At 45.1% G+C, this 13,814-nt stretch overlaps 1 protein-coding gene across 1 annotated transcript in view; it reads right to left on the reverse strand.

The window, feature by feature from the left end:
• Window positions 1-13,814, reverse strand: part of LOC147711802 (opsin-VA-like) — a 360,291-nt gene that overhangs the window by 168,174 nt on the left and 178,303 nt on the right. The window contains exon 2 of the mRNA XM_086922536.1: window positions 12,077-12,287. Within this exon, the coding sequence (XP_086778662.1) occupies window positions 12,077-12,287 (211 nt within the window). The remainder of the gene's footprint in view (window positions 1-12,076; window positions 12,288-13,814) is intronic.

The following is a 13,814-nucleotide window of genomic DNA, read 5'->3' on the forward strand; positions in this document are numbered from 1 at the left end:
CTAATATTCTTTGGGCTACTGGTCCTAACGATGTGGGTCTCTTGGAAATACCACCATATGTTGTAACATTGAGAGCCAATGTTAGAATGCCTCGCCTTCCCCAGTACAAGATCTCCAGTGAAGGTGAGAAAGCGTTATTAGCGATCATTCACGATTTGATTGAAAAAGATGTGATTGAAGAGACAAGAGGCAACGTTTGCAATAGTCCTGTTCTGCCTGTTTTGAAACGAACTGACTCATCTCAGCCACCTGTGTACAGATTTGTGATTGACCTTAGAGAGGTGAATAAAATAGTAGTGCCACAATTTCCAGTTGTTTCTGACATTACTGCCCTGTTGACTATGATTCCAGCCTCTGCAACGTGGTTTTCGGTGATTGATTTGAAGAATGCTTTCTTCAGCATCCCAATTGCTGAGTAAAGTAGGGATATTTTTGGCTTCAGTTTAGGAGGACGAAGTTTCCGCTTTAAGCGCGCTCCCCAGGGCTACTGTGAAAGTCCATCAATATATAGTCAAGCTCTAAAAACACAGCTTGATACAATTGTTTTACCTGAAGGTGCTACCCTCATTCAGTATGTCGACGACTTGCTTATCGCTGCAGACTCTGAGGAAATATGTAAAAAAGCCACGTTGTCATTGTTGCGTCATTTGTGTGATCTGCATCACAAGGTGTCCCTGTCTAAATTACAATATTGTCGACAAGAAGTGACCTACTTAGGCCATCTCTTATCGAAGGAGGGAAGGAAACTGACCCCAGAAAGAATCCAGGCAATAACAAAATTAAGTGTGCCAAAAACACAGAGAGAAGTGCGTGCTTTCTTGGGTATTACATTGTACTGTAGACAGTGGATTCCGAATTTTTCTTTACTGGCCAAACCATTGGTGGCATTAACATGTAAAGATATACCCAATCCCGTGCCTTGGTCCGAAGAGTGTCAGAAAAGTTTCTCTGAATTGCGCACAGCATTATGTTCGGCTCCTGTGTTGGGTACCCCCAACTACAGTAAGCCCTTTACATTATATGTCCATGAGCAAGAGGGTTGTGCATTATCAGTGTTGACACAGTTGTTTGGAGATAAGCAGCGTCCATGTGCATATTTTTCGTCGACTTTGGATCCGGTAGCTAGGGCATTGCCGAGTTGTCTGAGAGCCACAGCCGCAGCAGCTGTTTCTATTCGACAGTCTGCTGGTTTGGTGATGAATAACACGTTAGTGGTTATGGTTCCACACGCAGGGGACACGCTATTGAACAGAACCAAGACACAGCACTTAACTAGTGCTCGATTGTCTGGTTACGAACTAACTTTGTTAGCGAGCCATGTTCACATCAAAAGATGCGGTACACTAAACCCTGCCACATTACTACCAATCCCAGTTGAGACCGAGAATGCTGAGGAACAGCATGACTGTTTTCTTAGAACAGAAGAAGAAACAAAAGGGAGAATAGACCTCCAAGATACTCCTCTTGCTAAATGTGATGGTACCTTATGGGTGGATGGTTCATGCTTCAAGCTTCCGAATGGTGACACGACTGCAGCATATGCTGTCACCACCTTGCATACAGTCGTTGAAAGTGCACGTATTCCATTTAACTCAGCTCAGGCTGCGGAATTGGTTGCACTTACAAGAGCGTGTGTGTTGTCGAAAGGAATGAAAGTGAATGTGTACACGGACAGTCAGTATGCGTTTGGTGTGGCCCATAGTTTTGGACGATTGTGGCGTGAACGTGGGTTCCTGACGTCGCATGGCACAAAGATCCAGCATGGTCAGTTGGTGAATGAGCTTCTTGAATCACTGACTTGCCTCTGCAAGTGGCGATTGTAAAATGTAGCGCTCACAAGAGGGTGACTGACGATGTTGGTCGTGGAAATGCGTTTTCTGACGAAGTCGCGAAAGAAACGGCAGGAAATGTAACGAGCCGAATGTATGTTGCAGGCCCTGCCAGATGGATAGGTGATGTTGGAATGTGTGAGGACACAATAGAGAGTGTGAAATCGATTCAATCTGAGGCTACAGAGGAAGAGTTGAACATGTGGAAAGAAAGTACGGGCAGAATGGATGCAAATGGTTGTTGGGTCGAATTGTCAGAGCATCAGAGATGGTTGCTACCAGATGCGTACGTGCCTGCAGTTGTTACAATGGCCCATGGAATGGCCCATATCAGTGTGAAAGGAATTGCAAGTTGTTGGCCCCGGTATGGCAGAATGCTGGAATACCTAAGTGTGCTGAGAATGTAGTTAAACATTGCATGATATGTCTGAAACACAATCCTGGCAAGGGAACCCCAATTCCAGCTGGTCATTTTGCACCTCCTACGTATCCGTTCGAGGTTTTGCAGCTAGATTTCATACACATGGAGAGGTGCAACAACTTAAAATACGTACTCGTTGTTGTTTGCGCCTTCTCCAGATGGGTAGAAGCATATCCCCTAAAGGACAACACTGCCTTGTCCACAGCGAAAGCCCTTGTGAAAGAATTCTTCCCTAGGTTTGGAATGCCTAGAATGGTCTGGAGTGACAACGGGAGTGAATTTGTGGGACGAGTGATGAAAGTAGTGTGTGAAGGGCTAGGCATCCGACAAAAGTTTCATGCTGCAAACCACCCCCAATCAGCTGGATTAGTAGAATGCTACAATGGCACCCTAAAACTAAAACTAGCCAAGATCCAAGAGAGCACTGGTCTTAAATGGCCTGATGCTCTGCCCTTAGCGCTTCTATCCACCAGAATACAGTGCATTCCAGAGTAAAACTTAGCCCTTATGAAATTGTTTTTGGCCGTCCGGCCAACATATGGGGAGTACCCAGACCCACCAAATTTAGCGAAATAGAGTATCCTGTTTTGCTTGACTACTTGTATGATTTGACGGCTAAATTGCCTGATGCCCTGCCCTTAGCGCTTCTATCCACCAGAATACAGTGCATTCCAGAGTAAAACTTAGCCCTTATGAAATTGTTTTTGGCCGTCCGGCCAACATATGGGGAGTACCCAGACCCACCAAATTTAGCGAAATAGAGTATCCTGTTTTGCTTGACTACTTGTATGATTTGACGGCTAAATTGCGTGTTTTACACCAACAGGTTCACAACTCACTGCCTCAAGCCTCTGAAACTCCAGGACACCCTATTGATCCTGGAACATATGTCCTCGTGAAAAATTTCCAAAGGACAAGAAACGACCAGCCCTGGTGGACCGGTCCTCATTTGGTCCTTCTCTCGACGAGATCGCCGTCCGAGTGGAGGGAAAGAAACATTGGATACACGGGACCCACACTAAACGGGTCCCGCTGCCTTTGCCTTATGACCGGTGGGTCCAGGAGGGTATCGCTGACTCAGAGACAGAATCCGTACCAAGATTCATCCCTTTCAGTGATGCTCGTGTAAAAGGAACAATTACAGAGACAGAAAGTGACAATTTGCTACAAGCAGCTGTGCCATCATCAGCTCGATTGGATACCTCAGAACCTGAAGCTCTGTTTCAAGATCATACAATACCGGGAAAGCAATGGTATAATCTGAGGCCGAGAAATACGAACTAATAAAAAATAAACTAATAAGCATTTTTTTTCCCTTTAAGAACTATTTTTGAAAACGCAGCTCTCTCCACCCGAGAAACTTGCTCATTTTTGTTTTTTCGAACCGCCATCCGGGTTCTGCTGCTAGGGCCGCGGTTGACGCAGTCTTTGGAGCGCAAATGGAGACGATTAGGTCTACAGTTCTGGTTGGTCTAAGGGAATTACCCTGGACTGAACAGAGGCCCTCCTTGACAGAAACAACCTCCCACCGCGGGCAGCAACATAGAGGATGGAGTTTTTCAACATGGAGAGACCTGCCAAAACTGTAAATTTTAAAACGAAAATATGTGGATTGGTGACAAGAAAAAGTTTTCTATTATTATGCATTTTCCTATTACTGAGTACAATGATGTTTTAATAGGTTACACACTGTTTTCTTTACAAGTGTCCTTTGCCCCGACTTCATCGCCCATACCTCCTCCTACTGTTTCTGCACATTCTTTTCAACCCCTTCCTGAACATGAGTCAGCTAGGAGATTGGAGTTTATTAATAACTCATTCATTCAACTTCTTCACCAGCACCAGGTTGTAATAAACACAACAAATTGCTGGGTATGTGGACTCATGCCACACACGACTGATAAGGGTATCCCGTATTTTGTCCTACCTTTTAGTTACTACGGATCTTTGTGGGCATTTCAAACGTTGTTTTTATTCTCCCTCGAACCATTTTCCCCACGTTCCACAGGGAGCAATTCAGTCAACGGGGCATTACTAGTGGGGATCAGAAATATGAGCCAAAATATTGACACATATAGAATTCTCCCCAGAGACGAACTAGAAGCCTACCGTAGATGGAATGTAACAAAGTATGGAATTTTTTTAAGTGAAAGCCAGCAAGCAAAGAAATCCACCCCAATCTGGATAGTGCCCCACCAAGGTCACCTATGTCTGCAAGGAAATGGCAAAAATCCCAGAGCTCAGCTAGGGAATAGTGTCTGTACCGAAACATATGTCTACCCGTCTCAGACCTCCCCCTCATTTTCAGCAGCTAAGGGCACGTATTTCATCTGCCAAGATAGAGCATACACATGGCTGCCCCCTGACTTCTTGGGCACATGTTTCATCTCGTTCCTGCTGCCACCCACCTACACGGCCGCGGCAGATTACCATAGGACAAGGATAGTTAGGGGTGTTGTGAGTAAAGACGACACCGCGGAACAAGAGTTTGGTGATTTCGCGAAAGGTTTTCTGCCATTTTGGGGGCGCATGGTGAACAGTAGGAACATTCGCCAGTTGACAAGAGTAGTTGAATCCACTGTGATCGAAACGGCTGGTGCCCTTAGTAATCTGACTGCTGAGCTTCAGTCGGACCGACTCATGACCCTTCAGAACAGGGTCGCATTAGACGTCATTCTTGCAGACCGAGGTGGGGTATGCAAGCTGATCCAATCGAGTTGCTGTATATTTATTCCAGATAACGCTCCAACAGTTTACCAGGCCATCTCCAAACTGCATAAGATTTCCGAATCGATTCATGTAGATAAAGGAGATTGGTCTCTCATGGGATGGTTCTGGGAACTGATATCTGGCTGGGGATGGAAAATTCTGATGGCCGTTGGGATTGCTCTAGCCATTCTCTTCCTGTTCTGTCTATGTGTGCAGTGCTCTCCTGCAATGTGTGGCCTCTGTGCTACATCATGTGTAAGGAAGCCTGTGTCACAAAACGAACTAAGCACCAGAATGATGCTGCAGCATCATCTCAATGACTTTAGGAATATCGACCTGGACTCAGACTAGCATGAGATTAGGTTTAATTGCCTATGTTAGGGCAAAAGTAGGGTTTGTAGTTCCTGAAAATTTCTGGAACCCGTGAAATAAACTTTGTCGTATTTTGACGATTTTCATGCCAAAATACCGATAATGACTAGTACATTGTGCACAAGCATTTGCGTCACAATCAGGTAACGATTTCATCACGAAATCGCCATTTTCGTTTCTGAACCCTTGACCGCCATTTTGCATTTTAGCATCCATCTTACATGTTGCCCTTCACATAGGCTTGCAACTGCGGCTGAATTTGATATCAAGGACACGTACACCTTAATCGACTTCCCTGTGACCTGGTCAAGCTGAAGCCATCGCCCCAAGCCAAACCTGTTTGGTCAGTTCCTCTCCCAGTGGCCGAACGAGATAGCATCAACACACAACAGGCCATAAATAGCGTACATCGCACACACACCCTGCCCAAATCTTGCTCACACCTGGCTCTGCTCTTTTCTTCTCTTTTTCTTTATGATGAGGAGGAGCCCGGTTTTATTGAGGGTACACCGATATCTGATAGAAATGTTGGGCCTGGCCGGGTAATTGATCATGAACTGGACACACTAAGGGGCCGATTAGGATGGCGGACGGACTTGCGTCCGTCCGCCACCCTTGAGGAGGAGGGAACGTCCGCAGGGGCTGCGGCGTTCCCTCCGTCCTGATTAGGATGTGACCGCCAGGGTGGCGGTCACATCCTCTATATTTAACATTGCGGCGGGTGCAGCTTCAAGCTGCACCCGCCGCAATGTTAAAATAGCATGTGTTACATTTACATGCACAAAGCGGCAGGGACCGCACGGTGCCTGCCGCTTTGTGCACGCAAATGCAGGGGGGTACCATAGGTACCCCCCATGTGCACCCCCCACCCCCCATTCACCCAGGGGGCCCGCAACGGGCCCCCAAAGTGAATGTCCGTATGCTTTTCCATGGCGGAAAAGCCGCCGTGGAAAAGCAGTTTTACACAAACATCATAATATGGCGGACGGTGTCTCATAGACACCGCCTGCCATGTTATAGCTTTTCCGCCGCGGTCGGAAGCCGACCGCGGCGGAAAAGCGGCGGACGGAATTCCAGACCCACCAGCCATCCTAATTTGGCGGTGGGTCTTTGGTGACTCCGCAGAGGATTTTCTGCCTCCTCCGGGCCGGAGGTGGCTTCCGCCGGCCCGGAGGAGGCGGAAAATCCTCCATCCTAATCGGCCCCTAAATGTATACATGTCACCATGACTCTGCTTTTTCTCTTGTAATGAAAATATGTGAATAGCTCACTGTAAATTCTAGAATGTTTGCACCGTAAACTTAAGAATGTTGCCTGAAGCCTAAAAAGATGTATAAAAGAAGAGACCAGGCTTTGTACATTTGAGCAGTCTCCTGAGAACATACATGCTGTTGTACTTCTAGGACGCTTGTTACATGGTTGCAGCCAATAAATTTGATCCTTGATTTCACCTAGAAGACTCGTGTTTCTGTGGTCTGAATCAGGAAAGTACTCGAGGTCTACGGGTGTTATCCCTGACACCGCTGGGTTACCGGATCAGTACCGGTTCTGAAAAACCCAGTACCTCAGTGTTGAGAAATGCTAATTTTGTCGATCTGAAGGATACAAAAACCTAGTTGGGGCCCCGGAGATTGGAAACTGAGTGTGCAGGTTAAGCTCTCGAACGTGTGAACGTGACTAACTGTGTGACCACAAAGAGGGACTCCTCTGTGCAATCAGTTATACCAAAAACATTTACGTGCACAGTGAACCTATCAAAACAGACACCTGTGTCAGATCTTCAGTACGGAGGGTATTACGCGAATCGGGGTTAAGTGGCTCTGTGGATGGCTCATTTGCGTTGTAGAGACTCATCCTTGAGCCGGAGTTGGCGTGCTTCCCAAGAGCGGCGGGTGTTTTGGTTCTTGGAGAGTTGGATGAAGTAATTGGCATTGGTGGTGGATCCCTGTCCCAGGCACATGTGATTTGCCCAGTGTCTGTGGTCAATGGCAACTTGACAACTATACCAATAGATTAGCTTTGTACCTATAGGACAGTACCAAAGAACTAGTGCATACACACAGCTAAGAAAATACCTGAAATACAATACATATGAATCTGTATAACAATACTAATTAGCGAGATGTCACATAATTGTATATCATCACCTACGGAACCGTACAAGTAACTAGATGTAGCTACGGTAATTATGGATCTTTATTGTGTAATTATACTGTCTATGTACATTAATTAACTGTATAGTGATACAAACTATGCCACTATACTCCAACTCATTATACTCTATGTAACTGTATGACAACACAAACGATGTAACCATATTAGCTATGTAGCAACATGAAAAAGACATTGCTAGAGTGACTGTGTAAGGTAAATTACAAAGTCCAAGCTGGCTTCAGTTATGACTGTTGATGACCATTATCATGACTGAAGTGTGCTGGAATATTGTGTGTAACTGCTGATCTGGCTTTTTGGATTTTTCTTTTATTCTCTGCTATAGATTGAGCCTGGTTAGGTCTGACCAAGATCAAATGATGTTAGTGAGGGAGCGACAAAGAGTTTTTTTTTGCATTAGTCCTCCGAGGCACCTTGTTTGTCTCATTTCTTTCTCATTGTAGTGCGCTGCAGGCCACAAGTCATCTAGCCTGGTTAACAGGGGAAGAGAGTGATGGTGGTAAAAGGGAGGGGGCGGCATTTTTCCATTCTCGCCTAGGGTGCCAAAACACCTAGAAACAGCCCTGCCTACATACATTCAGTAACCTGTGGCTGAATAGTGGGGGGCTCACTGATTGGGCCCCCTGGCACCACAGTGGCTGCAGGGTCCCGTGTTACACGCCTGACTAGATTGTATACATTTAGTCACCTGAGTCAGTGATTTCTGGATCGTGTACCTCTGGAGCATGGTGGTCTTGCCTTTTTTTGTTTTCCTCAGGCTAGCAGAGTATACAATAAATTTCAGTTTACCGGCATTTATCTAAATTCACCAGTGGTGTGACGCAATCAAATTAAAATGAAAGATTATAGTTCAAACTGAAAATACATGCTGACAGAAGTTCTACAAATCACTACAACGCGCTACGCCTGTAAAAGGGCCAAGAGCCATCACATGAATGACAGGACGGGTGGAGGAGGGGGAGGGAAGCACACTCTCCGAGCTCTCCTCCCCACCTTCGGAGTATGCAACCTAATACTCTCAAGTCATAACCTGATAAGCAGAACTTGGCAAAGCAGTGATATACACCGGGCCGCAGCTGCAAAGATAAAACTCCACACTCTGACACAATGCCGTGACGTCACGATAATGGCGGTTTCGAAATCATGGCCCCCAAAACCTATCTACTTAATACTTTTTTGGTGATATCATGAGCTGCCTCCTTGACGTCCAAGTGAGTAAGAAGGTTATTGAAATGTCAATTTAGCAAGGTAATGAATCCTCTAAAATCAGTGCACATTTGTCTTTTTCCAGACACTATGACACGTGTGCACACTGTCATGCAATAACCTAGACAATTCTGGAATCATATTTGAGTGTGAACCGAAAATGTAGCACAAGCACGCTTGTTGACAATCCTCTGAAAATAAACCTACAGCTTTAACCTAAAAAAGTCAAAGTCATCATGTTGGGCATAAAAGTAATTTCACACAAAGGGGAATTATTGATCAAGTTCGAGGCGCCCTGTGTTGCTGCTGGATATGTTTCATTGATGAATTTGAGGCGCAGCGGTGATCCAACTGAACAACACGGCGAGATCGGTTGATGCCTGAAAAACACCAAACATGCACATTCTGTTTTGTGACTTTTAAGGCTCTAAGCTCTGTGGGTAGAAGCAGGAAACACAACCCCCGTACTCATTGATCCATACATTGTTTATTGTACACCGAAATTATAGAAATAGAAACGAGTAACACGTGTCAGGTACTCACCAACATTTATCATTCATTTGAAAGGGAATAGAAAAGCATGGAGCTGAAAACAATCTCTTACCGGAAGTCCAGCTGGTCTCTCTGGCAGCTTTGAAGTGGAAATCGTATTGTCTGGTGTATCATAGGTTCTTGCTGCTCATCTTCATCAAATGCTTTTGTTGACACAGTACCAAGGCATGGGGAAATGCCCGCAGGCACCCCCTAAGTAGATTGCTATTTCTGCTAGTAAGTAAGTATAAGTTTTGGAAAGCGTTTGAATGCCAAGGCGTCTTAGCGCTAGAGTTGCCTTCAATAATCAGATGGGGAAGGGAGAGAGCAGGCTTAGACCTTGGATAGGAATAACCATGTTTTTAAAAATTTTCTGAACACCTCCCTGTAAGTGACAAGGTGTTCCACAGTTTACAGGCCAAGTTAAAAAATACTTCTGCCCCCCCCCCCCCCTCCCCCCCACACACACACACTTTACTGTCTTGGCCCTAGCTAGGGATGTCCAACAGACAAGCGGTGGATGATCTAAGGTTGCGTCATGGAACAAGTGAACAGGGCTCTAGAGGGTCTTGTGAACAATGAAAAAAAGACTTAAATGTAACCCTCGCCTGGGCAGGCAGCCAATGCAGATCCTTCTTGACATAGGGCTGAATTTGGGAATTTTGAGCAGTAAACATGCTGCTGCATTTTCAAGCGATTGTAGCTTCTGTTGTTTCCACTTTTTTGCCCCAAAATAGAGTGCATTACAGTAATATATCTTTGATCGTACCAATGCTACGATCACTGTTTTCTTTAGATCCAATGGACCGAAAGGAAATATATTTTTTCGAATCCTCAAAGTGCAGAAAGAAGAAGATGTGGTGAGATTAACCTTCTCCGAGAAGGAGAGCTGATCATCTAGTGCGACTCCTAGACTTTTCGCTTTTTTCACAGGGGATGGACATGGTCTTGCGACATCTCTCCACCAGGAGTTGTTCCAAAATTAGATGTAATTTCCAAATACTAAAACCTCAGTTGTTTTTGGTATTTACCTTTAAACAGTTTTCCTGCATCCATCTAATGATGTAGGCCATACAGTTGTTACATTTCTTCGTCACGTCCTCAGGCTTGGATGATAATGAGACCACTATTTGTGTGTCATCCGCATATCAGATGGCAGTTAATCCATGTGCGCAAATGAGTTTTGCCAGAGCGGTAACATTGACATTAAACAGGGTTGGCGATAACAATGATCCCTGAGGCACCCCAGAGGGCAGAGCAAAGGAGTGGGGTTTGTATTTCCCCAGCAGTACGGTTTGCTCTCTGTTTGATAAAAATGATCTAATAATACTCAGTGCCTCACCCATAATCCCTATTTCGGCTAATTGATGAATGAGTACTTGATGGTTTACAGTATCGAATGAATCTGAGAGGTCTAGGTAAATTAGCATTGCCTTCCAGCCATACACAAGGAATACTGCACTTCCACAGTTCCATATTGCGTGGGCTGCAGTATGAATGTAGAACCTGTCTATAACAAGCAATTACACAACTATGTATATTGATTTGTTATATGGTTATCAACACTGCTATTATCAAGGAGAGTTTCAGAGGCTGATGCAGTTACCTCCCAATGGTCGCTGAATTCAATAAATGCAATGTTTGCACCTTGGCCAAGAAGGCAGTTCGACTTTGATTATAAAGGCGCTGATAATGAAAGAGGCAGAACAGAATTACCGTATGGAGTTCCACGCCACCTGATCAGGAAGGGCTGGTGTTCCTGAACCATGATTTCTCGGGAGTTGGGACACAAGACCCAATGTTTCCAGGCAATTATTCCTTCTGGAAAATCTACAAAAGGCTTTGACTGCAGCAGCAGCAGCCAATCCTCTTTCCACGTTTTGTCTAGCCTAGATTCCCCCCATCTCCAAAACCCACACCACACAGACCACAGTGTATATTTCGTTCCTGTTCAGATTAAATCCCATGAAATTGTGAAGTCAGTATGATTTGATGACCAGTAAATCTGCCCTTACATGATGACTTCACATTCCATGAGGTTTATTTCATTATTGCACGGTTCTGGTACAGTATTACCACATGGTTAATTTTGTGGATATACTAACCTGCTAGTACTGTGCAACTCATAATCTGATGGTAAGAAAGAACAATTACTGTGAACATGTTTCCAGTGTTAGTGTAGTGTGTTTTTCTGACTGGGAATCGAGCTTTATGAATTAACGCATCCATTGTAGAGATTTGTGTGGTACCTGAATGTCGCAGGTTCAAATTCCAGCGGATCCACTGACACACTTATCTTTCTGAGGTCTATAAAATGAGGACCATTGAGTCTGGTAATATTTAACACCATATACTAATGCCTAGAGATCATATAAATGGTAGAATGTTTTAAATAGTGTAGCTAATAATACCACAAAAACATTAATTTGAGTAGTTGTGTAACGTTGCCATGGCCAAAATGCAAAAATGTTACCATTGCTGAGCAGTGAAAACAGTTGTAACTGGTCCAGAGGCATCTACGACTGAGTTAGCTGGTGTTGTACGTCCATCACATACCTGGACCCTGGTGACACTACAACTGCTACACCAATGGTAAAGACAACATTGCCCCCCATCTTCGCAAGAAACCTCAAAACCTGGCTCTTCGACAGACCCCCTCCTTGATGGAATGGAACCTGCACCCCCCACCCCTAGCGCCTTGAGACCCTTACGGGTGAGTAGTTGCGCTTTAACAAACTCCAGATTGATTGATATGGAATGGTAGCTATGCTCCTGATTCATGTACATACATTTTATTCTGTCTAGAAAGCAGTTAAATGTAATGGAGGCGTCTTACCAGTTGGGCTCACAAGTAGTCCCGATTTTACTTGTGGTGTAGCTGCTCCAGCCTAATGTGGGTGGAATGGTCCAGATAAACGAGAAGACCCACACAAAGACAATGCCCAGAGCCGAGTGCTTTCCCCTTAGGCGGAGATTTCCCAGTGGCCGACAAATCACAATAAAGCGCTCAAAAGCCAAGATCGCGAGTGACCACAGAGCTACGATTCCTGAAAATGACAAAATGCAATATTAGCTGGAGTGCTGATGCACGAACGGTCAGTCCAACATTCTCTTCAGCAACCTCACTTGTGATGCAACACTGTAGAGTAATTTTTTTGTAGTCAAAATCTTTTTATTACAAATTTCACCAAGTTAAAAAAAAAAGAATCAGGTGGAAATAAACATAGGAGGGTAAAGAGAGTACATAGTCATAGGGCATTGTTCAAATAAACATTTTGTATAGATCTGTATAAATGATTGCTTGCAGAAAATGAAGGAGTAATATATGCTTTGCAAAGGATTGGTTGATTAAATCATGTCAGTGCTGTGGAGACCAGGTACACAGTGGGTGGATGAGATGGAGCTTCATTTATGATGAGGGTTAACAATAGGATGTTATGAAGTTTATCCATAAAGTGATTAGAGTGGACTTGATTCCTGGAGGTTTGAAGTTATTCAACACTGTGGGGTTTCAATTAGCGCCCGTCCATGCTGGCTTAACAATTCTAGGAAGTGTTCTATTTAAGAGACATGCACTGGAGCAAGAACAGTAACGCCATGTGCTGTGAAGAAATTGAACAAAGATAGGAGATAAATAAAGGCAATAGAGGAATTCTCTCTAATGTTATCCTACATAGCCTTTTTAATGACTTCTTCACAAGGAACGCCTTTTTGGTTCTTAAACATTTTTTTTTTTTTTTAAACCTTTTTATTTATTAGTGGCATTCAACATAGAGGCATGAAAGGCAAAGCAGTAATAATACAATACAGTACTGTTCATGGTACATACAATGTAAATAGCTCTTCCACTTAAGGGCTGGCACAGTGCATACATCGCGTATATCATTTTAGACTGAGGGGTCTCGTCCCACAAGGGCCCCCCCCACTGCCCAATCAGGGGCGGGGGCATCGAGGACAGTGGTTCATTCCATTACAGAAAGGCATCTTGGTAGATAGCATGTGCTGTAACCCCGGCAGCCATAGCCGTGCATGTGTAGGCACCAATTAGCAACCATCCAACCCCACCCTGTTTAAAACTGTGTGGCACGTGCAGTGAGTGCGGGCCACACCGTCCCATAGGGTGATGGCAGTCAGTGGGAGAGTATCCAGAATAGGGCGCATCCCAGAGCAGGGACCTACACTCCTTAGTACAGCAGCCGTCCATAACGACCGGCATCCGCAGGGTGAATGCGCCCAACCGCTTCCATTGGCCCACGTGCCAAAGCAGCAGTAGATGAGGAGAGACCAACCATGTGAGCAATGCTATGTGTATCTTGTTCCCTCCGGGTTTCCCAGTGTCGCCCCAACTGTATTCGCCCCATCCCTCCCCGGGCTGGGCAGGTCGTGCACATTCCTACGTGTGAAAAGTAGTGCGGTGAGTGTGGTGTAGGGCTGCAGCACCCGCTCATGGGCCCGGCTCTGACCCGTCATCTCCAGAGGGGTCGCTGTGATTCGTCTGAGACAGCCAGTACACCTGTAAGGGGGACCAGAAGTCACAGGGTTTGCTACGGGCCGGCATCAGCTCTGCATAAACG

This window comes from Lissotriton vulgaris, chromosome 5 (genome assembly GCF_964263255.1).
Source record: "Lissotriton vulgaris chromosome 5, aLisVul1.2, whole genome shotgun sequence".
NCBI lineage: Eukaryota > Metazoa > Chordata > Amphibia > Caudata > Salamandridae > Lissotriton > Lissotriton vulgaris.